The 27500-nt window shown below is 46.0% G+C and overlaps 1 protein-coding gene across 2 annotated transcripts in view; it reads right to left on the reverse strand.

The window, feature by feature from the left end:
• Nucleotides 1–950: 950 nt before the first annotated feature.
• baiap3 (BAI1 associated protein 3) overlaps nt 951–27500 on the reverse strand; it is a 43095-nt gene continuing 16545 nt past the window's right edge. For both annotated transcript variants that reach the window (XM_060038198.1, XM_060038189.1), the window contains 29 exons: nt 26166–26225; nt 25099–25165; nt 24519–24732; nt 24232–24276; nt 23564–23641; nt 22422–22527; nt 22215–22322; nt 21984–22076; nt 21266–21369; nt 20566–20683; nt 19684–19808; nt 18153–18243; nt 18013–18069; nt 17709–17806; nt 17518–17569; nt 16652–16803; nt 16255–16378; nt 14150–14290; nt 13450–13545; nt 10502–10717; nt 7008–7076; nt 6829–6908; nt 6244–6352; nt 5387–5458; nt 5182–5265; nt 4606–4726; nt 4364–4487; nt 3139–3344; nt 951–2544 (listed from right to left, as the gene is read on the reverse strand). In XM_060038198.1, coding sequence (XP_059894181.1) covers nt 2441–2544; nt 3139–3344; nt 4364–4487; nt 4606–4726; nt 5182–5265; nt 5387–5458; nt 6244–6352; nt 6829–6908; nt 7008–7076; nt 10502–10717; nt 13450–13545; nt 14150–14290; nt 16255–16378; nt 16652–16803; nt 17518–17569; nt 17709–17806; nt 18013–18069; nt 18153–18243; nt 19684–19808; nt 20566–20683; nt 21266–21369; nt 21984–22076; nt 22215–22322; nt 22422–22527; nt 23564–23641; nt 24232–24276; nt 24519–24732; nt 25099–25165; nt 26166–26225 — 3114 coding nt within the window. In that variant the 3' untranslated portion in view covers nt 951–2440. The remainder of the gene's footprint in view (nt 2545–3138; nt 3345–4363; nt 4488–4605; nt 4727–5181; nt 5266–5386; nt 5459–6243; nt 6353–6828; nt 6909–7007; nt 7077–10501; nt 10718–13449; nt 13546–14149; nt 14291–16254; nt 16379–16651; nt 16804–17517; nt 17570–17708; nt 17807–18012; nt 18070–18152; nt 18244–19683; nt 19809–20565; nt 20684–21265; nt 21370–21983; nt 22077–22214; nt 22323–22421; nt 22528–23563; nt 23642–24231; nt 24277–24518; nt 24733–25098; nt 25166–26165; nt 26226–27500) is intronic.

Here is a 27500-nt window from a genome sequence, read left to right on the forward strand (position 1 = left end):
TCGATGACACTGCTTGGATTTGGAGGAAACGTCACAGGTCCGTAAACTTTGAGACAGTGAGAACAAACTCCATAATCATAGCAATATATCTTATAATTTGAAGGCAAAACAGTAATAGCACGACGAGCTGTGTTTAAAAGAGTTGAATCGTTCACAGTTTGGTGTCCTCGGCCATAGATCTACAAATTCCGTGCTGTTGCTTTTACAAATACAGCTGTTTTTTTCTCTCTCCATCAAGTGTCTAGAATGGACTTTCAGAAACAGTATCATACGTTGATGTCCTTTGACATTATATATATAAGAATACATCACTTGCCTTGTGACCAACAACAGCCACTAACTTTTACATTTTGCAGGATAATATAATTTTGTAAAATACATTTCAATAGTAAAAGTAGTATTACTTCTATTCAAAGGACGATTCAAATCTTGTTCAAGCCCATTTTCCAAGGCTGAAAGGTTTGGTAGTTTTTTAGACGATTAAAAGCAGATCGATGTTCATGTAAACAACTGACAAGGCTGTTAATTAGGTCACCTGAATTATTGTAAAAGTCTCGGTAATTATATAATTTGCACGATAGGTTCTTCATTAATTTGCATTGAAATCATCATTGAAAAAAATAATAATCTACCCAAGATCTTATAAAAGTCAACGAATAAACGTACAAAGAAAACAACAAATGCATCCTTTTCAAAGAAATAGGAGTCCTAACTAATGTACTTTTTTTTACCATCGGAACATTCTAGGACAGTAGGCACTCACAGGGCACATACATCACACTGTGCACCCTCTGCTTACTACAGCAGCTACGATTAAGTGATGACATATTGAATGGCAAGATGCTAATGGTTTCTCTTTGCTACAATACAATTGTGTTGATGATACCTTGTTGATGGCGACGATATAGGTACATAAACAGCCCCCTATTTTATTGGGGGGGGGGGGGGGGGGGGGGGGGGGGGGGTGCTTGTTAATTGGTCATTTTGTAAACATTTCTCATCTGTATTTCATTTACTTCTTTAACCATTGATACAGAAGCACCTTTCCCCACCATCATTTTTGTCTTGATATAATACAACAGTGATTATTAAAACAACAATATAATAGAACCGAAAATAAACAAAAATACATTAAAACACCTGATATCGATGTTTTGTTGTTTTGCTGACTTTCTTTGAAGATTTATTTTATTTTTCGTATTTATTTTTTCTTTGCTTGCATATGCTACATCAGAAACAGTTAAACTTTGCAAGCTAATATACTTTTAGCATGCTAGCTAAGCTGCTATCGATAAAAAAAAATCATTGCTACTTTGTCTGGAAAGCAAGAGAAGCCATGGTTTCTTGTGAGCTTGAGAAATGTATGTTGTGCTTTCCACAAAATAGCTAGCAGGTAATCATGTGTTTATAATGAATTATGGTAATCATGTTTCACTTGTAAACATAAGGAAATATCTACTTTCAAGAAGCCGTGTGTGTAAAATCCTTAATCAGTTTATACTGCATTTCAATGGTGTGTAAGCATTTCCAATGTTCACATGCCTTATCGTATCAAACCATTATGTTATGTCCAGTGAAAGGACAAAATTATAATAAACCGATTACCCATGTGCTCTCTGGCATTCTCAAAAGAAGCTTCTACAGCAAACAAATGTCTTTGTTGCTATCCCTTTAAGCTGCTACACAGGCTTGTCATCTTGAATGAGATCCATGGCCTTCCACTCCAGCCACTTCAGCTTTTAGAGCAGCTTTCAAAATAATGACAATCCATCCTTTAGTATTGTGATTAACAAAGGGCAAAGAAAACACCTCTGGTTTCTCCTGCAAAAACACCCTGTTATATCGTTATTCTCTAGGAATCCGTTTACTAAGATCGTCTGAGTGGGTCAATACTGGATCAGTTAGTTCCTGTGCAACTTCAGAAATGTGTTTTTGTAACAGTGTCTTCACAACTCATGAGCGCGTATGAGGTATAGATTCAATACTTACTGAGACTAATACTGTTCCATGTAAGCTACTGCCACAAAATAGTTAAATCTATTATATCAAAGATTGTACAAACGACAGAGATAACCATGAACTCTTTACAAAAAGAAAATAGAGTAGTTAGCAACATTCAGTATCAACTAGTCATTAGATTCTCGAATATAGTTTGAAGCCGAGACGCACAGTGACGGGATGCGACACTTCCACACTCTCCGGAGAACGGTGACCACCTCAGCGCCTCCCTTCTTTTGCTTCTTGCGCGGTGGTCATTTTGGCATAATCATGACTGCACGTACGATAGATTTTTGATAAGAAACAAAAACAAAGAAAAACGTCATATATTGCATACGTGATACAACAAAGTACAAAAGCACGTGGTCACAAAATGCGGTCGGAGCAGCAAGCCGTGCTGCAGAGGAGAGCCACGGGAACGACCCGCCGCCTCCCCTTCCCCTTACTCCTCGTCCATGGACTTCTCGATCTCCTTCAGCCGGCGGACCAACTCCTGTGCCTCCCTGTCTCCAGTGCGTGCCTCCAGCATCCTCATGATTGGCTTCTCTGGATGAGAAGGGGGGGGGGGGGGGGGGGAGGGGGAGAAGCAATGATTGAAGATTCGACGAAGGATTGAGAACCCCCTCCTTTCTATGTTTGAGTCTAAAGCCCAAAGTATATGGGGGGTGAATTCGGCTCCATATTTGTAGAGCGATCGGAAATTTAACTATAATCGCATTGTTATAACGGTGCATGAATGCAATTTGTTTTCTTTCGCTAGCTTGGGAAAAACGAAAGATTATTTGGCACAGAAACGTTTTAAAACAATAGCTACTGTCTGCCCCCCTAAGTATGTGCTTTTTTTGCTGCCTTTATGGACAGGACAGTGAAGACAGACAGCAAAGAGAGGGAAAGAACACATTGCCTAGGACACCGCAGGTCGGAATCAAACCTGCGGTCACAAAAAGGCGCATTGCCTATACCTCAGTTGATCCACCGAGCCCACATAATAAGGACAATAATAATAAAAAAAAAACAATCAATCAATTAATTTATGTAGCTCCTTTCTGAGTGCTTGAAGACACTTTACATCACATTAAAAGACTAAAGAGAGGAGTTGAAAAAAACGAAACTAAATATGAATCAAAGTGGTGGCGGTACCGCTGGGCTTGTTGCGGGAGAGGTGCAGGATGACCGGCTGGACGCTCTTGCCGGTCGCCGATGCGTTGGGTCGCCCCGGCCAGCAGAAGTCACTGAGGGGGGCCAAGGCTTCCCCGGCGAAGTCGTTGGTTGAGAGCCAGTCGTAGTCCATGACGGTGAAGGTCAGACATGCAAACCTGTGTCTGTACTGCTCGGGACTCACTTGGCTGGAGGGGGGGTAGTGGTGGGGGGGGGGGGGGGGGGGGGGGGTCGCAAATCACAAAGGAAGAGGAAATGGGATAAAAAACGTTGACAAGTGCTTCAGGGTCGTTCTTTATCGATAGGCTGTCAAAACGTTCCCCTAGTGGAGGTGCTCTCAGATCGACTGCCTCTCTGCTCCTCACCACAGCTTAAAGGTCCCATGACATGCTACCAGGTGTGAGTGAGATTAGCTGTTACAAGCCGTTTGAAATATCTGCCCCTTATGACACCACAAGTGGACGCGTCCACCTAGATGTGTGACGGATAGATGAGCAACGTTTGCTACAGTCCACTGGGTAGGCTGGTAGATTGATCGATCCAGCGTACATCTAGGTGGACACGTCCACTTGTGATGTTATAATGGGCAGATCTAAATAACAAATTTGGTCAAATAAACAGCAACACCCTATTGAGCAGATGAGAGAGAGAGAGAGAGAGAGAGAGAGAGAGAGAGAGAGAGAGAGAGAGAGAGAGAGAGAGAGAGAGAGAGAGAGAGAGAGAGAATGCAATAGAGAGAGAAAGAGAATGATGGAGAGAGAGTGAGAGAGAACACAATAGAGACAGAGAGAGAGAGAGAGAGAATGCAATAGAGAGAGAGAGAGAGAGAGAGAGAATGCAATAGAGAGAGAGAGAGAGAGAGAGAGAGAGAGAGAGAGAGAGAGAGAGAGAGAGAGAGAATGCAATAGAGAGAGAGAGAGAGAGAGAGAGAGAGAGAGAGAGAGAGAGAGAGAGAGAGAGAGAGAGAGAGAGAGAGAGAGAGAGAGAGACAGAGACAGAGACAGAGACAGAGACAGAGAGAGAGAGAGAATGCAATAGAGAGAGAAAGAGAATGATGGAGAGAGAGTGAGAGAGAACACAATAGAGACAGAGAGAGAGCGAGATCGAGAGAGAGAGAGAGAGAGAAAGTATCGAAATACCAAATTTGGTCAAATAAACATTGTTATTGTGCAGCAGCAGACGACAGGGGAACGGAAACGGAGCTCACAAGTGGAACAGTTCGTCGAAGACCGGGTGCAGGGTCTTCAGTTTGACCTGCGTGCGCTGGCTCTTTGCCAGGGGGAACAGGTGGTGGGGACACAGCTCCACGATGACAAACGGGTCGCTCAGACCTGGCGCACAAAGAGTGTCTGGTTATGAACACGGACTGAACGAGGGTACCGTCTGAACGGCCTCTGCAAGGACTCAAGCGACATATTCTGCAAATAAAAATAAAAATAGTTCCCAAACCGTTGGCGTCGAGGGCGATGACGTCGGCGGCGTGGAGGACCTCCACTGTGAGACGCTGCTCCGGGGCGTCATAGTAACACTTGACACTGATTCGGCCGAAGCGCGTGTGCTTCAGAGTCCTCTGAAAAGGGTCGACGGGATTGTGATTGTTAATGTCCAAAATGGCCGCTTTTTAAGTACCATGTCCGTAGATGACAGTGGCACGGCAGTTACAAAAGCATTTTGTCCAGATGAAACTGACAGCTATGAGTTCTCTATTTATAGGTAGGGAGTGGGCGTTTTGTTCAAGGGTGTCTCCAAGCATAGAGTATTGTGTGAGAACCCCAGAACCCTTTGGCTTGGGAGGCAAACACCCTAAACACAAGGCCACCCTGCACCCTCCATGCCAATTAATGCCAGAGCCTTGTTATTTTTCCAGCAAGATGTACCTACCTGTCGACTGCCATTGGTAAATTTGAGTACTACCTGGTCATAAGGGGAGAATAAGGGGAGACTCCTGCAGCTCAGAGCCCAAGCACAGGGCTTTCACATGGATCGATGCTGGTTTGGCCCAGGGCGACATTAGCACTAGGTTACCTGCTGGGAGATCTTCTCCAGGAAGTACTGCTCAATCAACTCAGAGGACGAGCACTTGTTCATTTTCAGCTCCTCTTCCAGGACCTGGGAGAAAAAGCAGATGAGAAAGCCGGTGAAGGACAAATACAAATAAGAGGAAAAATCAACGACAACCTAAACCCACATTGCACGTTTTTTACCCTGGGAAAGCTAGTTTGTCCCTTACCTTGTGGTCTGAGTTCTTCATGTCCTCTATTGTGAGGCCATTTCCCTCGGCGTGGAAGAACTGCAGCAGGGTCTGCATGTAGGGCACATTGGAATAATAATAACTATAATCATATTCATGATAAAGAACGGAAAAAACAGAACCGTGTTTGCGAAGAGCGGCAGAAAAACAACTTAGCAGTCCAGGGCCTTTTATTTTACATTTTGTGTCCGTCTCGTTTTTTCTGAATTCTAGCAATCAGGCTAACAGGATGAAACCCCATGCAGCCTAATGGGATAATCATGTGCCAAAGCAGAGGGCCCAGCCCGCCCACGGAGCACACTGCCAATATCCATGAAGTGCTGTTTTCCCCCACCTTGATGGATGCATTTGCCTGACAGGACCCCAACCAACAGGCATGTCTTTGCCAGGACTCCGGGGAGAAAATATTTTAATTTATCTTTTCTTTATTTAGTACATTCGATGATTTAGGTTGGCCAGGGAATAATGATGAGCCTTTCAGTACAGAGTTCACACATATATATGTATATCTCACCTCCCTAGCGCTCTCATTTTCTCTCACTTTCTACAGTATGTTACAAAACCTCTCTCTCCCTCTCTCTCCCTCCCTCTCTCTCCCTCTCTCTCCCTCTCTCCCTCTCTCCCTCCCTCCCTCTCTCTCCCTCCCTCTCCCTCCCTCCCTCTCCCTCCTAAGGAGACGCTGGTATCCAAGGAGGTTTTCCTATAGAATATATTTATCCAAAGGAACCCATTGTTTCTGGATACAAATCGAGGAGCAGGTTAGGGAGGTCAGGCAGCTATTTGGCCGGGCAAGACATTGAGATCCTCGGGAGAGCTGCGCCCCGGTTGGTGCTGACCTCCACGGTGTACTGGAAGCGGTTGTAGAACTCCTCCTGCACTCCTCTGTTCTCCGCCACCGTGTCCAGGATCATCTGGAGGAGAAGGCTCCACATGCTCTGAAGAACCCTGGGCCGGGAACAGACAACACACACACACCATCAGACACACACCTGGTTCCTCACAGCCCTGACAGTCCCCTTATTATATACATCCTTATTATAGTGATTTATTCAATATTTTATCATTTAAATAATTCACCGGCTTTTGATATACGATATATTTGATCCATTCTAATCCATACATTGTACTTCATTGGATGTTTTTTTGTTCCTTTCCTGTACTCTACTCCTTCCAACCGGCTGCTCTAACCCCGCTTCACACAAGTGATCAGAGTGGATGAGATAATTATGTGTTAAAATTTCTCTGCAAAGATGTCACAAGGGGTTAATTATGATTAATCCTTAGAATACAAAGAGAAGGGGAGACGAGGGGGGAGGGGAGAAGAGGGGAGAAGAGGAAAGGAGAGGAGGAGATAGGAGAGGAGAGGAGAGGAGAGGAGGGGAGGGGAGGGGAGGAGGAGGAGGAGGATCAGGGATAATTACCTTGTCAGATTCTCCTTTACGAGTGACTCGGTAAAGATGACCATGGTGTCGTTTAAGTACTTCATGAGAGGAGCCACTGCCTGGAAGAGAAGGTTGGTGGTTGAATAGAGGCGCGGGGGGGGGGGGGATATGAGGAGGAAGCAGAAAATGGAGGGCTCCACCGTGATCAAGACCATTACCTCGTCGTTGTTGATGGAGTCCGGGGACAGGCTGATGTGCTGGATGTACCGGCGTAGCTCCGGGAGCATCTGGGAGGAAATGTCAGTTATGAAAGTAACTGTAATTCAAAAGACCATATGGAGAGCGCCTTTCTGAAGCGTGGTTTGGCGCCCTGGGCGGGCGTCAGTCCTCAACACTCTTGGAGCCGTGTAGGTAATGGAGGTAGCCAGGTACACAGAGTGATAACATCTTGTGTGTGCCTTCAACCGATTGGATCCGACCGTTGTATTATCCCCTGTATTTACTACTACAGGGGATTATTCATGTAATGCGTTGCAAGGTGTAATGTTGCCCGAGGCACAGACACGCAGATCCGATACATAATTATTCCACTGATTATATGTAATTATGAATAACATCGCACATCTTAATCATGAAACAACGGCGCTTTCTAACGGCTTTCCTCTCCCCGACTGAAAACAATTCCACTCAGATACTACTACTATTATGATGACTAGGATTACGATAACAAGTATAGCAGAATGCAATGATTAAAAGTATTAATATGAGGAAGTGATAGTCATTGTTATGTGCTGTAATGTTCTTGACCTGGTCTCTCTCTTTATAAAAATATGGTTTAATTGACCTGTTTATACAGACCTTCCTAATAAAATAAACGGAAAAAACGGAAAACAAAACACTAAAACATTTTAGTTGAAATGAAACACAATATAGTGAGTTACAAAGTAGGTCTAGTGCTATGGATTGATCCTGGTCAAAATCTCAATTTAAATGCCCACAAGTTTTAAAAACATAGGATGAGACTCAAATTGGCCTCGATAGGTTCAGTACTAGTTGATAATAGTTACCCTTATTGACATTTATGGGTAACCAGTGTAGAATGTTGGTGTATTTTAGTGTATCTCCGTGTTCACATTTCTTATGCCGCTTTTCCACCACACATGTAGCTCGACTCGACACGACTCGACACGACACGACTCGACACGGTAGCAGCACGGGTGCTTTTCCACCGCAAATAGTACCTCCTGGACGTGGGCGGGGTCGGCTGCGCGAAAGGGCCGTGACGTATTTGTGTACGCGACGCAAACAACACATACGCAACCCACACATGGACAGAACCCACATAACAACAATGGAGGACATCGATCACATTACTATTATTAGCTGGCATGTTGAAGAAGTTGGAGAAGTGGAACATGTTGGCTGCGGCGCTGCTATGGATGTTACCAGCATGGTTGCCATGTCGCTCTCGTGACTTCGTCACACTCTCTGGCCAATCAGTCGCCGGCCGTCTGCCGACGTCACCTTTTAGCATCGGCTCAGCTCGCTTGGAACCTAGAGCGAGTAGGTACTAGAAAAAGCAGCCACTTCAGGTACCAGATACCATGGTACCGTGGTGGAAACGCAAAAAATGCGAGCTGAGTCGAGTCGTGTCGAGTCGTGTCGAGCTGGTACCATGCAGTGGAAAAGCGGCATTAGTCTAGGAACAGGCCAGTGCCTCTCCTACCGATACAAGGTGTTATTTCCAACATTCCGCCATTTGTGATGTCCGAACAAGGATGAACCAACCCGGTCATCTTGGACATAGCCAGGGCCATATACCTTATCAAGGGAGACATTGCATCGGTTATTTTGTTATTCACGCTTTATTTCCTATAATACTCGCCTCAAACCTTTGGTTCGGTGGGAAGAGGGGTCGACGGCCAAGGAGCACGTGGGGAGACTGCTCCTCACCACCTACACTAAGACTGTTCCACCTAAGTCTGTACCTGTTCTGTATTACGTCCTCGAATAAACCATCTTTTCGACCCTCTGATCCAACCTGTCCAGTTCTCTTGATTTCCACCTCAAGAATTACTACTACGACGAAAGAATACACAACGCAGTCTATACCAACAGTTTAGAAATAAGCTGAAAACGAACACCAGGTAGCGTCACTCATATATTCAACCTATATCCCTGCTCCCAAGTATGATTGTAATGGGTGTCAGCAATACAGTATAGCCGCATCCCTAAATATATATATATATATATTTTTTTTTTTAAGTCTACCAGGAGAATGTATTTTATAATGTTGACAGTGGGACTTTCCCTGAAAGGAGAACCAAACTCCAAACTCCAGTGGTTTGCTTTGAACCGCTCTGTGTCTCGGTTAAACACATGCTACTGCTTGCACTACTTTGTCTGATGTGGTTGCCTGGTCCCTTGCTGATTAGGTGACGAGGTGTCACACTGGCCTCCGCTTATTGAAACCGACTCAACCGTTTTTGACAGAGGCGTCGCTCATTTCGCTCATTAGTTGCTCGCTCATTTTAGGGAACGGTTGCAGTAGACTAGTGAAGACAACACATTGACCATTGAGGGAGCTTTGACACACATGTTAAACACATGCCTACCTTCCTCATGTTAACGTTGGGGGCTACACACTTCCTATGACAGCTCTGCGACAAGGGTCCATGCTCTACGCGTGTTACCGTCACCAGTTGATTCTACTACCTAAACATTGGTACGTACAAGGAGCAGACCCATAACTAGTCTCCAGTGACACCTGCTGTGTTTGTCCTACGATAACCCCTGTGTTTGATGATGACCCCTATATTTGCCCTCCAATGACCCGTGTGTTTGTCGTACGATGACCCCTGTCTTTGTCCTACGATGACCCCTCTGTTTGTCCTAGGGTGACCCCTGTGTTTGTCCTACGATAACCCCTGTGTTTGATGATGACCCCTATGTTCGCCCTACAATGACCCGTGTGTTCGCCCTACAATGACCCGTGTGTTTGTCCTACGATTACCCCTGTCTTTGTCCAACAATGACCCCTGTAATTGTCCTACGGTGACCCCTGTGTTTGTCCTACGGTGACCCCTGTGTTTGTCCTACGGTGACCCCTGTGTTTGTCCTACGGTGACCCCTGTGTTTGTCCTACGGTGACCCCTGTGTCTGTCCTACGGTGACCCCTGTGTTTGTCCTACGGTGACCCCTGTAATTGTCCTACGGTGACCCCTGTGTCTGTCCTATGGTGACCCCTGTCTTTGCCCTACGGTGACCCCTGTCTTTGTCCTACGGTGACCCCTGTCTTTGCCCTACGGTGACCCCTGTGTCTGTCCTACGGTGACCCCTGTGTCTGTCCTACGGTGACCCCTGTCTTTGCCCTACGGTGACCCCTGTGTCTGTCCTACGGTGACCCCTGTCTTTGCCCTACGGTGACCCCTGTCTTTGTCCTACGGTGACCCCTGTCTTTGCCCTACAGTGACCCCTGTGTCTGTCCTACGGTGACCCCTGTGTCTGTCCTACGGTGACCCCTGTCTTTGCCCTACGGTGACCCCTGTGTCTGTCCTACGGTGACCCCTGTCTTTGGTACAATGACTCAGAAGAAGCCATTAGAGGGTCATTTACCGATAATAAAAAAAAAAAACGGAAAAGCATTTGCAAACACACACAGGCGTCCGTGCAACAGAACAGACGCTCCGCGCCCGTGTCCCCCCCCCGCTACCTTGTCGGTGAGCAGGGTGATGAGCCGCTGGGCCTCCCTCTGCAGGTCCAGGTCCATGTTGTACAGCTGCCCGTTCAGCGCCTTGTACACCTGCTCCTTGCCCTCCGCCCCGCACGACTCCTCCATGGCCCGCTCCACCACCTGCCACTCCAGGTCCCGGGGCAGGTGGCCCAGGAAGAGACGCACCCGCTCCATGTTGTTCAGGGCGATGCACAGCTAGCAGAGAGGGGTGGAGAGGGGGCGAGAGAGGGAGAGAGAGGGAGAGAGGGAGAGAGGGAGACCCCTCCCCAGGTGGGTGCAGCAGCAGAGGAGAGGTGGAAGAGTGGAAGGCAGTAGGGGGGAGGCGGGGGGGGCGGGGGGGAAGGTAGAAGGAGGCAAGGGGACAAAAAGCAGTGAAGAAAAAACAAAGGAGGAAGGAAGGAAGTCTATGCAGAGTCTGAGTTGGAGGGGAGCATAAGGAGTGCAGATGTATAGCCGGTGGTTATTATGCTGTGAGGTGCAACGGCTTGCGAGAGCAGTCTCTCGGTTACGATTTGGTGATTTGTTGGTGTAACATCAGGCTTCAGTATTCAATATTAAAGGGATACTTCACCGGTGGAGATATGAAGGTTATATGAGGTCAATAATTCTATGTATTATAAATGTGCAGAAAAAATTGAAATCGGTTCAACCTAGCCTGAGAAAGGGCAGAACGTGTCTCTCTGGCTCAAAAGTAAGAAATCCTCCAACTCCCACAGTGCATTGCGCCCGCTGCACTGCCCGCCTGTTTCCGTTTGGAGGGGGAAGGACCCATGGTCCTAGCGCGAGTGGTAGCGTGATTAAACTTTGTGTAAACATATCCCTGTGATACGTTGACAAGTTAGACTTCTGCTCTTGTTTTTTCAAACGCATTTTTGCATTTTACTGTAAAGCATAAAAACCTTAGCTAATTACAGTAGCTCAGCATATCAAGTATTTGTACTCAACCTTTTCTCCCAAGTTGAAATAAGTGTTTATCTTATACAGTAGGCCTACAGCAAATCACAACAACCAACATGAATTTGAAGTTATATTCAGGAAAAAATAAAACGTGGATGGTGCGTTTCCAGTTCACTTTCTGGGTCCAGAAATATGTATCCAATACCCAACTGTTCAGATGAGGTGTAAAGCCTGATTGAGAGGTTACAAACATGGCCCCGTCCTCCCCAGATTCAGCCATTTAGTGTCTGAATCTTTGTTAGTGTGTCTGAGTTAGTGTCTATAGGCGAACAGAGCAAACCGGCGCGCTCCGGCTCCTCGTCCTCGGCAGCAGGCGAGGCTTGTTCAGCTGCAGCCGCAGTAGCCTCCTCCTCTATTTGTTTCAATTCTTTCTGGCTGTATTCTGGCTCGTACAAATAGCCCTGAATGTCCGAATCCAGCTATAGATTTTCAAAAATCCACTTGGGCTGTTTCCCGTTGCAAATTTGTTCTCTAGCTAAGCGGTGGACAAACATGGCGGAAATTGTTTACATCTCGTACGCCAGCTCCCGCCCCGCCTCGTTCCTTATAGGTGGGCTCACAAATTTGCGGAACCAGTGGTTTGTAGTCCTCGGCCCTTCTAGCAGGCAAGCAAAGTTTTACTGAGATCACGTCAAACGCGTCATTTGACATCTTCTCAGGAGAAAATTAGATCAGGAAAGCTGGTCCAAGGGAAGACTGGGTTAGAATGAGGAAAAAATAACTTTTTTTTTATATTACAATAGTGATTTTATAATGATAGAACACTGGTTCGGAATCGTTGAAGTATCCCTTTAATCATCATCATCCTCATCATCAACATCAACATCTAAACTTTAGCCACCTACCAACGTCAGATAATAATCTAATGTAATGTAATGTTGGTCTGAATCCTTCCGCCATTGCAGTTTTTAGTGTAGTTTGTGCTTCATCAAAGTCTGAAACGTCCGTAGCTCCGTTCATCTGCACCGTCGCCTAACTGTCGCCGTAACGCAAGTGTGCATAATGGGTCACTGGCTGGGCCATGTAAGTGTTGGGAAATCGGTCACCCGCTTGGCTACGTAGCCAGAAGGAGAATTGGCTTGAAGGGAATAAAGGCTGAAATTGCGCTGCTAGGTTATTTTGTTTATGTTTTATGTTTGGGTCTCGCGTTGTAAGAAACCGCTAAGTTGGTTACCGTGGAGATACCATTATTACTATAGCATGCGTTTGGAGTTGATGGTTGAATATACCTTGGATTAGACACTGCCTCCGCCTCGTATTTGAGAACACTACATTGGAAGACAAGATTGACAAAAGTCTAAAAGGAAAGACTGAAATTCCGTAAGACTCCAATGGGTTTCATGGAATGTCGTTCCCTGATGTAAAAATGCACACCTTGATAACCCTTCATAATAAGAAGTTAATTACTAATATTCATTAATCTCAAAAAAAGTGATGCACGCTTCACAACTTAATGCCTTAACTATGTGCACTTTCAATTACACAAATGCAAGGGTTAATTTATTATGAATGATTTATTCATGTTTTGATGTTTGTTATGCTTCTGACTGTGATGTGCAAAGGTTTGGTGCTAAAACACACACCCACACATCTATCGGGAACACGGCCTTTGGGTCAACCGCCATCTAGTCTGCATCAGGGAGATGGCGACGACGATGAGTATGATGTTAATAAAAAAAGGGTAATTTATAGGCCTTTCACACACGCACCGTAAGTCTGGCATTCTCTGAATAATAATACCACGTTGGGGCTGTATGTGTGAACGCAAATGTCTGAATCCAACCCTCCGGAGTTTACCCAGAGTTTTTCCCCAAACAACGTCGGTGCACACACACACACTTACACATATGCACGCTCATACATACACAAAAAAAACAACCGCAAACACATACACACACACCCATGCACAGACACACACACGTAAACACACATGCGCACACACTCTGGTGGGGTCCTCCCAGGGGCAGTACCTGCACAGTGAGGCTTTTGTGGTCACGCCCCTGCTGGTTCCTCTCTATCTTGCGCGTGATCATCTCAGAGTAACACACCGCCTCACTGCAGAAGTTCTGCAGAAAACACAAATGCGAAAACTCAGATCAGACGTAATTACCAACAAAATCACAAGCCCTCAATTTTCTGTCTGAAAAACAGGAATTTATGATTGTTTTCATTTGAAGAGGCTTTTAAAAGAGCGTGTGCAGGTCCCTGCATGCAGCTGTGTTTTGCTAGAGTTGTGTGTCTAAATGGATTTTACTAGTATTTGTGTGTGTGTGTGTGTGTGTGTGTGTGTGTGTGTGTGTGTGTGTTTTCAAATGTATCTTTGTGTGTGTCTGCTGTCAGAGTGTGTAACCGGGTGTAATTTGTATGACTCTAACCATGTATCTTTAAGGTTTTTCGTGGCATGTGGCTGTGTGTTACTGTACGAGTGTACACGTGTGTGTGTGTGTGTGTGTGTGTGTGTGTGTGTGTGTGTGTGTGTGTGTGTGTGTGTGTGTGTGTGTGTGTGTGTTTGTGTGTGCACGCGTGAGACAGTCTATCTACGAACATACATATCATGTTTTGCTTTTGAGGAGGTGCACGTCTGAATGTGTGCATCTGTGCGTGTTCGTGTGTGTGTGTGTGTGTACATGGTTGTTTGTGGGTGCGCGCGGAGGGGGGGGGGGGGCTCACATCCGTCAGGCGGGTGACAAAGATGAAGGCTCCTGCCGAGTCGGGCCAGGCCAGCTGGGACCAGATCTCCCGGACCTGGCTGAAGCAGGCCGTCACCTCCTCCGCCGAGCTGCTGTGTTTGTCCTGCAGAATGGGCTCCAGCTGCCCGCCGACACAACCACCAAGGCCGTGAGCGGCTCCATACATTATGTCAATATTTTACAATTTACACTCAACACTTGACGCTTTATAATTGATCATTCGTATTGCTTATTCCTTCTGTTTGTTGTTTTTTTGTTCTGTTTGTCTTGTCTCGTACTTTAGCATTTAGTTTATCATTAACCTCAGCGTACATTTTTGTTTGCATTAGTACTTTGTATTTTTATTGTAGTGTATTGTATTTTTTTTATCCTGTCTAATCTAATATACCACTCCCATTCTAGCTATAGGGCTTGCACATCGTGACATCACAACGTGATGATCCTTGTATTGCTAGAGATGAAGTTGGCCGGGATATTTTTTATGTTCATTTAAAAAAGATAATCCCATGAGGCATTGTGATGTGCAAGTTTTATGCAGTATAAAGGCTTGGTATACTCTATTAAAGTGATTTCCATGCACCTTTTTTGTCTCATGTTCCCCCACAGCCCCGTCAGTATGGCTAAAGGATTGACACCAAACCAGAAATGTCTTCCTTTGAACAAATGCTGTACTTGTGTATGATGAAATAATAATTTGGCATATTTAATCCAGCACCATTATTAATACATTAGAGGCTTTGAGGCATTTGAAATTAAAGAAGCTGGGACCAACTTCTATTTCTGTTCCCCTATTTTACCACCGGGTGCAATGTGGGTAGCCATTACAAGCCATTTCACCACCTACCCTCTAGTGACTTGGACATGGAAGAGTCCACCCTCATGTACGATAGCTTGATCAAGCTACCAGTATACCCACTGGACTGTAGACCTGTAGACTGATCTATCCGTCATACATCTGGGTTAACATCACACCTGGTGGTAAAATGGGGGGTCCTTTAAAGGTGCTCTCTGTTCGATTTAAGAGCCGACTATCCGAGTGTAATTTGCGGGAAATTGCAGAGCCATCCGTCAGCCATTAAGTGAGTAAAATGTGCTGTGAGATTATCTGTTTCTAGTTGACTGCGCTTGCCTCTGTAATGAGACCGTTTCGATTCTAGACCACTTGAGATGGTGGCGATGTTTTTGGGTTGCTGCGCTTTAAACTCGTGCACTATTCTGCTCTTTTCAGCTCTCTCTCTTTCCAACTATCGATATCCTACCTACAGAAGCTTGGATTGTACTGTATATACCAATATGAGTATTTTACAGTGTCTTTTATGTTCTGTAGGTTTTAACAAAGCATGAATCATTAATCAAATCAAACCTTTACAACTATTTCCTGGAACCTGCGCATGCATCCCTCTAGGGCACCCCGGTTCCATAACTCACGCCAGGAGTAACTACTCTGCACCCACACAGAGACATCTCCTACATTAGCCACTACTCTGTATCTATAGCTACACAGAGAGACAGAGACATCCCCTACCTACTCCACTGCTCTGTATCTATAGATACACAGAGACACACAGAGACACAACCTACCTTATCCACTACTCTGTATCTATAGATACACAGAGAAAACAGAGACATCTCCTACCTAGTCCGCTGCTCTGTGTGTGTATAGCTCCAAAGAGAAACACAGAGACAGCCCCCACCAGTCCACTGTTCTGTGTGTATAGCTACACAGAGACACACAGAGACATCACCTACCTTGTCCACTGCACTGTATGTATAAAGCAACACAGAGTCGTCCCCTACCTTGTCCACTGCACTGTATGTATAAAGCAACACAGAGTCGTCCCCTACCTTGTCCACTGCCCTGTATGTATAAAGCAACACAGAGACGTCCCCTACCTTGTCCACTGCACTGTATGTATAAAGCAACACAGAGACGTCCCCTACCTTGTCCACTGCACTGTATGTATAAAGCAACACAGAGTCGTCCCCTACCTTGTCCACTGCACTGTATGTATAAAGCAACACAGAGACGTCCCCTACCTTGTCCACTGCCCTGTATGTATAAAGCAACACAGAGTCGTCCCCTACCTTGTCCATGTCCACTGCACGACGGATCCTATCGCTTGACCGCTCATGGACGATCTGCAGCCACTTGTGGATGGAGGACTTGAACCAGTTATGGAAGCCGGTCAGGGCTAGCATTTTAGCATCCCTGTTTGAAACAAAAAAGCAGTTTTTCCCGTTTTGTTATCAGTTTGATGATAGTGCTACCTTCCCCGTACGACAATTACCCAACGGCCTACAAAAATAAAACCATATCCCGGTGGACTGAATCAAATATTACAAAAAATGTAGTAATAAACCTCCACTACATTTCTGTGAGTGTCATGTGCCGACTGCCAATGAGCACCACGACTTTCCGGCGTTACTCCCTCTCTATAGCGGACGTTTAGGAAACAGAGCGGCACGCTGACGCAGGGCTCACTTGAGAGGCAGGAACTCCCGGTAGCCCTTGAGTATCTTGAGGGAGATGAAGAGCTCGAAGATGGTCTCCCCCATGCTCTGAGTCAGCTTGGAGTTCTCCTGCTCCAGGGTGCCACACACCCGCTCCATGGCGATGTTCACGTCGTCCGCGACCTGCAGGGGGGGGGGGTCAGACAGCCGGCTGGTTCAGAGGCCAAGTCGGATTCAGAGGGTTGTGTTTTATGTCGCTGATGGGTAATTCTTATCTCGGCGCATGACCCACAAGCAGTCCTGGAAGATTAAGGTCAAATGAGAGCTGTGCTACAAAATTGTCTGTAAAATATGAGGGTACAAGTGTGTTGTGCATTGAAGAACGTACGGGGAGAAAATAATGCATTGGTTTAGGATTTTATCCTCTCATAACGTTAACAGTGGAGGTGTGCATTGAAATAGTACAACTCAATGCGTTTCGGAATCCAGAGCTATAAATAGCTACGTATGGAACTAATACTATTATCCACTCCGATGGCGTTAATGACACATTTGTTCTGATTCCTAGCGCTGCTGTGACCAGCTGTGTTCCCAAACTTTGTGCTTTTGATTGTTCGAAGCCTCACAGCCTCACGCTTGGGATAAAAGTGTCAGCTGTAAATGAATGGGAAAGTGAAGGTTTAATTTGTTCTTGAAGGAGCACTTACTTAGAGTATACTGTATATATATATATAGCCATGCATACCCTCACAGACACAAACGCAGGGAGTCTCACAGTCGGATGAATATTTGATTTGATTATCGACGGAGCAAAAAACAACAAAACAACAAAAGCAACGCGCCATAGTTTGTTATTTCTGAACGACATAACGTTGCTGTTGTTTCTAACACCCCTACCAGTTTCTCCAACTGCCGGTACGAAACGCTGAAGAAGTCCACCTTCACGGCACTGTGTGGGTCCAAGCGTCCGGTGGGTAACAAAAACAAACAAAGACAACACTTTTTTTAAATGTCATCCGGTCCATTCGTATGCGGTTAGGATCGATCGAGCTGCAATGCGGTGGACATTGATTGGCTAACGGATTGACCTGTGGAAGAGCTTGTTGTAGGTGTGGTGAGCCTTCTGCGCGTCCGCACACACCGCATCCAACACATGGACCAGCCTCTTCAGCTGCTCCTCCAGAGACTGGGACACACACACATGCAGAACAGACACAGAACACGATAGCACGATGATCCAATGGCTAACGTGGTAGAAGGAAGGAGTGTGTGAGACTATGAGAGTGTATAAGTGTGTAGTCATTTTCAGACTGTTAGACTTATTCAGGGTTCAGGTTTTTAGGAGACAAAATAACAGAGTTAAGCCTTCTTCTTTTTATATAATAAACTCACCCCTTCTTCTGGTTTGTATTGTGAGATAATATTTTCGTACCACTCCGCTGTTCCTTTCTGTTCAAAAAATGGACGGGAAAACTTGTAAGTAAACGTAGATAAGCCCACCTCAATAAGTGTTCCGTCTCGTTGACTTTTACCTTAACAACGGTGGTGATGTCCATGTGCAGTTCATTTCGAAGCGGGCATACAGTCTTAAATGCCTGCATGCTCTGCATGTAGCCAACGCCCCTAAACACACACACACACACAAATAGTGCGCACACACACACACACACACACACACACACACACACACACACACACACACACACACACACACACACACACACACACACACACACAAATATAGGCACACACACACACACAAACACATACACACAAAGAAAAAGTATTTTATTTTTCAGTGGCGGGAGAATACATTTCTTTAGATGTCACCCGTTCTTGTAAGTGCATGTGAGTGTGCAACGTGACTTTTGGACTGAAATGTCTTTCATGCGGCAAACGCGAACCTCATTCTAAACATCCCCTAAATAATGTCTTTGGATTTCTTTGGCACTCACACAGTGAGCAATTGGAGCTTCGAGGAGCTTCCCTGGAGCTTGTGGTATACACTTTCCAATTGACTCCTCCATAGAGTCGGATAGACTCACTGTTTGTAGTCCAAGTTTCTATGCAAGGGAAAGGTTGAGTGTATTTCTGGCATGAAATCACAGGCATGTGTGATGACACCAAGTCTACTGTGGTGAAAGCTAGGGGTGGTTTACTTTTTTATCAAAAACAATCATGTTTTCATGAATACCTTTCTATTGAAGATTTTACAGCTAGCTTTCATTCAGAGAGACTGGATTGTTTTCTTCTTCTATAATAGCTCACATAAGATGAAGCTAAGGGGGGAGAGCCTAACTTGCTCAAAGATGTCTAAAAGTAGTCTGCAGACACTGGGTTTTTAACCCAGATCTAAATCTCTGCAGATAACTGTGTTGGACATTGTGTGTGATGAGTCAGAAATGCACGGTTGGCCTGTTTTGTGTTGAACTGACTTTTGAACTTTGTACCTCCCTCATTTACCCGGCTCCACTGGTCTTAACCAATGGGTCTTTCAGGGGGGAAACCTGAAACCGCCTGTGAGATATAGTATATAAAAATGAGTTGGTCTGCAAAGTACTTCTTTAGTCTCAGATAAATTAGATAAATAAGATAAATAAAATCATTCTCTTTCTTAAATCGGTTCCTTAAAGTAGGCAATTATTTAAGAACCTTTAATTTCATTTTTGGGAATTCCTGAGAGACACAATAAATCAATGAAATTGATGAAGTAAATCTATTATCTGTTGCCGTCACAGGCCTGTAATAAGCCCGTCCAATAATCTAATTTGGAAAAGATCAATAAAATGATTGAAGGGTTTACCTACCTACCGTGTTCCAGCCCATCCACGCTTAGCACGTGATAGGAGTCTTCACCAAGGCAAGGCAGATCTATTGCTAAAGTTAGCGAGCGAGTCTGGTGTATCTGGTGTATTTTTAGCTGCGTAAGGGAGGCCTGAAGTGAGGTGTGTTATTTATTTCGGGGTTGATACCTTTTAAAATGAAGCTTTCCCTGTCTGGTTTCTCCAAATTGCCAAGCCTTAAACCCACTAGAGACCACTTTTCTGCCCGTTTAAGTTTTACCTGAGCATGAGCTCGAAGCGTGTGATGGCTGCCGGGCTGGTGCAGGGGAACACCTGCCGCATGTTCTTCATCAGACACAGACAGTGCTCCGTGTACAGCCTGAAGCTGTCTGACAGCTGACGCTCCTGCAGGAGGAGGAGCAGGAGGAGGAGGACAAAGACGAGGAGGGAAAATGTAGAAGAGGAGGAGGATGATGGTGAGCAGGAGGAAGAGCAGGGGGGAGGAGCAGGAGGAGGATGAGGAGGAGCAGGAAGAGGAAGAGGAGGAGGAGGAAAATGGAGAAGAGGAGAACGATGGCGAGGAGAAGGAAGAGAAAGGGGAGGAGCAGGAGGAGTTTGAGGTAGAGGAAGAGACGGCGGGAATGAGGAGGAGCGGGAGGAGGTCGAGGAGGGAGAAGAAAGGGGAGGAGGAGAAGGAGGAGGATGGGGAGGAGAGGCAGGAAGAGGAGGAGAAGGATGATGGGGAGGTAGAGGAGGAGCAGGGGGAGGAGTTGAAGGAGGAAAAGGAGGATGAAGAGGAAGAGGAAGAGCAGGGCGAGTATAAGGAGCAAGAGGAGGTGGAGGAGGGAGAAGAAGGTGAGGAATCGAAGGAGAAGGATCGGGAGGAGAGGCATGAATAGTGGGAGGAAGGTGATGAGGAGGGGGAGGAGGAGGATGAGGAAGAAAGAGGAGGAAGAGGAGGAGGAGCAGAAGGAGAATGAAGAAAACCACCAGTTATAGCTTCAGACAAGACAGCCGCATTGAGACGTTTTTGCAGGGTGCTGGAAAAACGGTGACGGATGTCAACCAGGAGGAGATAATAAGATGAGGATGAGAGGTGTGTGTGTGTGTGTGTGTGTGTGTGTGTGTGTGTGTGTGTGTGTGTGTGTGTGTGTGAACTCACCAGGTCCCCTCGCACAGCGGGGGGGTCCCAGTCGGCGTCGATGGCCCGCAGGAGGCGCAGCAGCAGGGAGTAGCAGAGCCTCTGGCCGCGGTGGTGGCTGCTGTAGCACTGCCAGCGGCTGGCGGGGAGGGGGGGCGGGACCAGACACAACATGTCTTACTGCACAGCTACCTGCTCCTCACCCTCTGAGCGCGCGCACGTGCGCGTGCGCGCGTGTAGGTGTAGGTGTGTAGCCAGGTGTAGTATGGTGTCTCTGTACTATAGGTATGTGTCTCTACAGCTTTTACTGGATTATTCTGTCTGTGTGTGTGTGTGTGTGTGTGTGTGTGTGTGTGTGTGTGTCTACTGTGTGGCCTCTTCAGCTGTACAACACTACATTATCTACCACCGTGCGTGTGGTATGTTTGTAGCATTTCAAGTAGTGTATTTCACAGCAGAGTGGGATCGTGTCATTTCATCCACCCAATAAAGCTGCTGCTCGGTGTGTGTGTGTGTGTGTGTGTGTGTGTGTGTGTGTGTGTGTGTGTGTGTGTGTGTGTGTGTGTGTGTGTGTGTGTGTGTGTGCGTGCGTGCGTGCGTGCGTGCGTGCGTGCGTGCGTGCGTGCGTGCGTGCGTGCGTGCGTGCGTGCGTGCGTGCGTGCGTGCGTGCGTGCGTGCGTGCGTGCGTGCGTGTGTGTGTCTGTGCTATGCTAAGGCTTACATAATGGCCTGCTGCAGAGGGGAGAGGTCGGTCTGCACAGCGTGGTGTGTGAGCAGGGTCCAGGCGGGGGGGCTCACCAGTCCGTTCCAGTTATAGGGCTCTCTCTGAAAGACCACGGCGCATAATGAGGCTCATCACGACGCAATGGGTGCACTGGTAATGAGGTGTACTCGCGCTGTAAGAGACTGCATGTGTCCTAGGTAGGATTTAAGGGCTGTAATGTGAGTTGTTTTTTTCCAGTGGGCAATGTCACAGAGATTCCTCAGCTATTAGCGAGTGAAGTGCTCGGTGAGGATTTCCGTTCTGGGTGACTTGCTGCTCTGTGTCAATGAGCCAATTTATCTTTGTTTTTTGACCGCTCCCGGACCATTTCTGTTCCATCGGCATCCCTTTCCTGATTGGTCCAATCGAATACATCCTGCTTGTCAATCACATTAGCGTTCAAAGCCTTAGCCTCCTAGCTCCACCACAGGTGGGTGGATGCAACCCTTCTCAATGGTGGAGTAACGGAGGGAGGGAGCACAGAGGGAGGGGGGCATTTGGCTTGTTGCTTCAATTATAAATTTGCCCTCTGCTTTCTCTTAATGACTCTCCAATCGGGCCTACAGCAGCTGGAGGCGAATGAAACCTCGGCTAATAACCCAGAGACTATCACCAGAGACCAAACCAAGGACAGGGTGCTGTTGTTGCGGTGGTGGATGTTGTTGTTGTTACTTACCTTTACATTGGCATGCTCATACTCCAGAATCTGGGTCAGTAACTTCTTGTGAATGGCCACGTTGGTCTCCCTCTTTGTCAAGGTTGTGTCCCTCTGGAGAAATTGTTTTTCGCAGATATTTAGAGCGCAATTCACCTCCGACCTCCATCTTCTTTCAACATGAAATGTCTAACATGTCTGTCCGCATGTATGTCCATACGGCAGATCTAATACCCGGCAGTATGTGCAAACCTGATTGGTGAAGAGCTTCATGATGAGGTGGCACTCTCCTTGAACCTTAGACGCACTCGATCGGGGCTCGAGCTTGAACCACTTGTCAAAGCCGTTCACCGGTAATTCCTGTAAAGGAACAACAACAACAGCAACAATAACTTCAGGTGATCTTTGTCGCTCGATGCTTCAGTTCATGGAGCCGGCGCCGTGGCGTTGGGGACTCACGTTCAGGGGCATGTTGATACACCCCAGGAAGTCGTCGGCGTTCTCCTCGGAGCCCGACGACGCCGATCCGTTGGCGCGCACCGATTTGGCGATTTGTTTGAAATACCTGATTACAAGAAGAATTAAGAAAATAAGGACATCCGGGTGCGTGGAAGGGGTCATGACATCACCGTATGGACAACCAACAGTGTGGCTTTATCATTCGATTTTTTATGTTTGTTATTATATACTAACCGATCGGAAGATGGGTACGTACACGGAAAAATTTACATTGCTAATATGGCGATATTTCTTTTTTATTAAGAACATTTTAATTGTGTTAGGGTTATTTATACATTGAATTTTCAATTCTATATATAGAGAATGTGGCCACATTCTGATAACTAATGTCAGGAAGTCTGGGTTGGAATATCAAGGGTGTGAGAGTTGAAAGGAGACTAAGGAGGAGATCAAATGTCACGTTACTATGGGAACGTGCAGTGCCTGAGCTGGGGACCTTAACTGCTACTTCATCTCTGGGTAAGAAAACACAGTCTGTAATCAATCTGAACATGTATATAAACATAATGTAACCTGCTGGGTTACTTCTGGTCTTAGATCCTTGTTAAAATCCTTGAAAAAAAAGAAAACTCTATTTGCTCCCCCCCCCCGCCACACACACACACACACACACACACACACACACACACACACACACACACACACACACACACACACACACACACACACACACACACACACACACACACACACACACACACACACACACACACACACACATTGTGAGGATCAAGGTTGTGTTAGCTGTTCCACCTCTTTCAGTGATTTCTATGGGATACAAATCCCAGTCTCCAGTTGCAGAGTATTTTGGCCCCCATTTTTTAACTCAGGTAATGTGGATTATCAAGGGACTTAATGGAGCAAAGTCTGAATGAAATTGGCCGCGGTGGTGTGATGTAAATATATTCTTTTTGAACAAGTCAGCTGGGTAGACACTAATTAATCCTCACTGCTGGAAAGAGCGAGAATACTTTGAAGAAAAGAGGGAAGGCATTAAAAAAAGCTGCATGTAACCTTTAAGAAAAAATGTATGCTCAATGGTAGAACGGAAAAACAGAAACCAAATGGCGTTTTGGTTCTACCTGCCCATCCCTCGGAGTCCGCTGACTTCGTTGAGCTTTTTGCAGGCTTCAGCCACGGAGACGTCATCGTCGTGGTCCCTTCAGAAAGAACCAACAACAAGATCACTTCAGTTCACCGCTGTGTGATTTATTGTGCCGTTTCGTTATCGTCCGACCCATACTTTCCTTCCCCCCTCAAGGTTGTCCAATGAAAAGAAATTCTCGTCGAATCCACACTATACGTTTTTATTTAGTTTCCCGGTTTTGAAATAACAACCATGTTCGATAAGGGGCCGTGAGATGTTATCCCAGCCTAAGACAGATAGAGATTTAGTCTGCGATAGCTAGGGGGGGAAAGAAATAAGCCTTACATTGCTCCTTATGAGCAACATCAGTTCTAATTCCAGTCATGCCCCCGAACAACGGGGTTGCTGCAGGTCACGGCAGAAGGCTTTACCGAGGATAGGGCTCTGTGGAAGACGGGCTTTAAACAATACATTCTGGTGCCTCAATGAGCGGGAGAAATGACAGCAAGTCAGGGATTAAGGAGCAATCAGCAGGTGAGTGTCTGCCCACGCCGTCGTAAATAAAGCCCATAGTTGTCAACCGGGAGAGCAAGCAAACCAGAGTGGAAATCTAGTCTTGCGCAAGGATGAGGGATGTGTTGTTTATTCGTAATGACCACTGACCATATATCGAGATGCAGCAGATCGTTGTGGACGTCATCGATGTCACTGTTAACCGCAAGAGGGAAAGGACAGGAGGTTAAAAACATCTCAAGCCACATGCCTTTGCTGGGTAATACAAACACGGAAAAACCTGAATTCAGTGCTCGACTATATAAGAAAAGACGGACTACATCAATCACAGACGAGAAATTTGACCGGTCCCCCCCCAGGAGGGGCTAAACTGCTTCAGCCCCTGCTTATGAACGGTCCCCACTAGAAAGTGGAGGAGGCGGCGTTAGGGTACTCACAAGACGAAGTGTGCGTCCCAGACCGGGTTGAGGGTCTCGGGTTTGACCTCGGTCACCTGGATGCACGTGGCCGCCAGCACCTCCTTGGTGCTGGCTCGCTTCTCCAGCTTCTCCTTCCTCTTCCTGAAGCTGAACTTCCTCTCCTTCTTCTCCTCAGGCTCCCTAGGGCTCTGGCCCAGCAGAAGTCCCAGCATGCAATAGGGGTCGCTGTAGCCTGAGCGAGCCATAGGGGCCGTCATGAAACAGAAAAGGTAATAAGGGTAGGCTCCCCTGCCCAATCATCATTGAGTGAATTAATCATTTATTTCCTGGTATAGTCCTGTTAACCTAATTGAACTCAAAATGGGACTCATAATTGGACCATTGAAAGGTCAAATGTTGAGTTATACGTTGTGTTCTAATGTTCTTGTGTTTCGCTCTTTAAAGGCTGATTCCCCAGCCTTGGCTGGTGATTGTTTTGCTCTTGGATTGCATCGTAGGACAAACACAGCTGTTGCTCATAACACTAATTACGAGTCTGCTGCGAGGGACACGGGTCGGAAACTTCAGATAATGTACTGAATAAAAGAGAAGGACTTACCGTTTGCATCTTTGGCCATGAGATTCTTGGCTTTAATGACAGACACCCTCAGAGAGAAAGAAGCTCGCTGTGAAGCAAATGTACACAATGCAGAGTTCAACAATCGGCTTGTTCTTTATAACGACCACTGTTGAGCAAGTACCTGTTATGCTACGTTAACACACTGTTTGAGCGTCCCACCACTTAAAGGGACAGTGAACCTAAATTGTTTTTAACACGGCAATGTCTTATTGTCCTCAACATAGTAATCTTTGCCATGTAGTCACTTTTGTCATAAGGCCGTCATTTAGAGGAATTGTTTAAAAGCCTATGTTTTGCTAGTCTTCGCCGACTACAAACTAAAGTCGCATTAATTACAACATGAAGGGAAAAATTATGCCTTGGAACTTTGCTGTCGCGAAAGAACAAAGGGACACGGCAGAAGCGTGTGCGTGTGTGGAACTCCCTCTGTGCATCGGTTGATGTTGATGGGGCGAGAGGGTTAAGCTCGCTGACACACACAACACTGCTCATTATAACACTCATACACAACGATGGTGCTCGCAGAAACTAAGCATCGCAAATTTGCTGTGGGTCGTTACCATGGGGATAACACGTCCAACCTCCTTCCTAGAATTCTGATTATCAAAAAAAAAATGTTTCTCCAGAAACAGGGGGCCCACTTCCAAGTTTGTTAAAAAAGCAGCAGGAAACAATACAAATGTATGAAAGGTTGTTCTGAGAACTGGTAATATAATATTATTCATAATCATAGTACTAACAATAATAGTTATCATCGTAAAATCTTGATGATAATAATCATGCACTCCCACGATGACAACTGGGGCACTGGTCTCCTCCCACTGGCCTCCTTGTATATTTAAATATGACATCACCATCACCACATTCTCCTGACTTCTATATGAACCGAGGTTTATTGTGGATACAATAAAACTCTAAAACATAGGAATGTGAAGTTGATCAGTCCCCAATGTTAACCTGAGTCCCCTGCGACTTCATGTTTGAGCGATGTTCTAGGAAATGTTTGCTAAAGCTATAAAAACGAAGGTAGCCCCGCAGTCGCTCACCTTGGACTCGTGGACCTTCTGGAGAATGATGTCGTGCTCCTCCTCACCAATATCAAAGACCTTGAAGTGATCCCGGCACACAGGCAAAGAGATATTACAAGGTAAAACACAGTGTGGGTTTATCACAAACAGTGAGGTATAGGGCCCTATCTTGCATCCGGCGCAATTGACTTAATCACTGGCGCATGTGTCGTTGCTAGTTTGCAACTGGCGCAGAGCGTGCTTTTCCTTCATGCGCCACGCGTCGGTAAATTAGGGAATGATCTTGCGCCCCAAGGGGCGGCTCGGCGAAAGGAGGAGGCGTGTTCTGGCGCAAACGTTCCCTGGTGCTATTTTGACGTTTCATAAACCACTTGCGCCACAAACCAGAAAATACCTGGTTTAAAGTCAGTGGCGCGTTGTTCAGATGCTATTTTAAGGGCGCATGCATAATGTTGCTTGTGCACCTCGCGCATACACTTTGCTTCTCTCATCTACCTAGCCACACATTCTTGCTAAATTATTTGGGAAATAACAGCTGATACATGGGTAATAAGTTGTATTTTTAAATCAATGCATCTGCAAACACCGTACAGCAAACACATATTTTCCTGACACAGACATCGTGCACATGCCCATAACTTTTATGATTGATGAGAATTTGATCCTGAGAAAACATTGTTTTACCGTGAGTGAGTGTTAAAAAGAATGAATGAATGCGGGCGCGCGTGTGTGTATGTGTAACACACACACGCGCGTGCGGGCCCGCGTGTGTGCGTCCATCTGTTTAAACACACGCAAACTCAACACGTAACGCATAATACAGTCCATGGCAATGTATATTAAGTTAACGTGGGTACACATGCATATTAGGAATACAAGTCGATATCGATAATGCATACAATACTGATAAGAAACAATTTTTATAATGTATTGCGTTTATCATTAAATAGAACCACAGTTACCGCATATCATATGATATATCATAAACGTTTTCTTTGCCGAAATTTATTTGAGGACTCAGTATTTCTGAAGTTGTGGAAGAAAACCTTATTCCATGTGTGAATTAGGCCATATTATTTGGCCATAAACTGAGCCATTTATAAAATTCATGTGCATCTGTCTCATCGGAGACTGCAGACGCGCTGTCAAAATATCAACTTGTCAGAATCAAATGCGCTCATGGTTCTTAAAGGGGATGGGAGCTGGCACTCTCATTGGTTTGTCGCACGTTATGCCCAAACCACACCCACGGGTAATTAGGCTACTTCAGACCAACCCTTTTTAGATATGCGCCGGGCGCAAGAGTCATTTTTCGCGCAGGTAAACTAGCGACATCGCCTTAGAACCGCCCAC

This window comes from Gadus macrocephalus, chromosome 2 (genome assembly GCF_031168955.1).
Source record: "Gadus macrocephalus chromosome 2, ASM3116895v1".
Taxonomy (NCBI): Eukaryota; Metazoa; Chordata; class Actinopteri; order Gadiformes; family Gadidae; genus Gadus; species Gadus macrocephalus.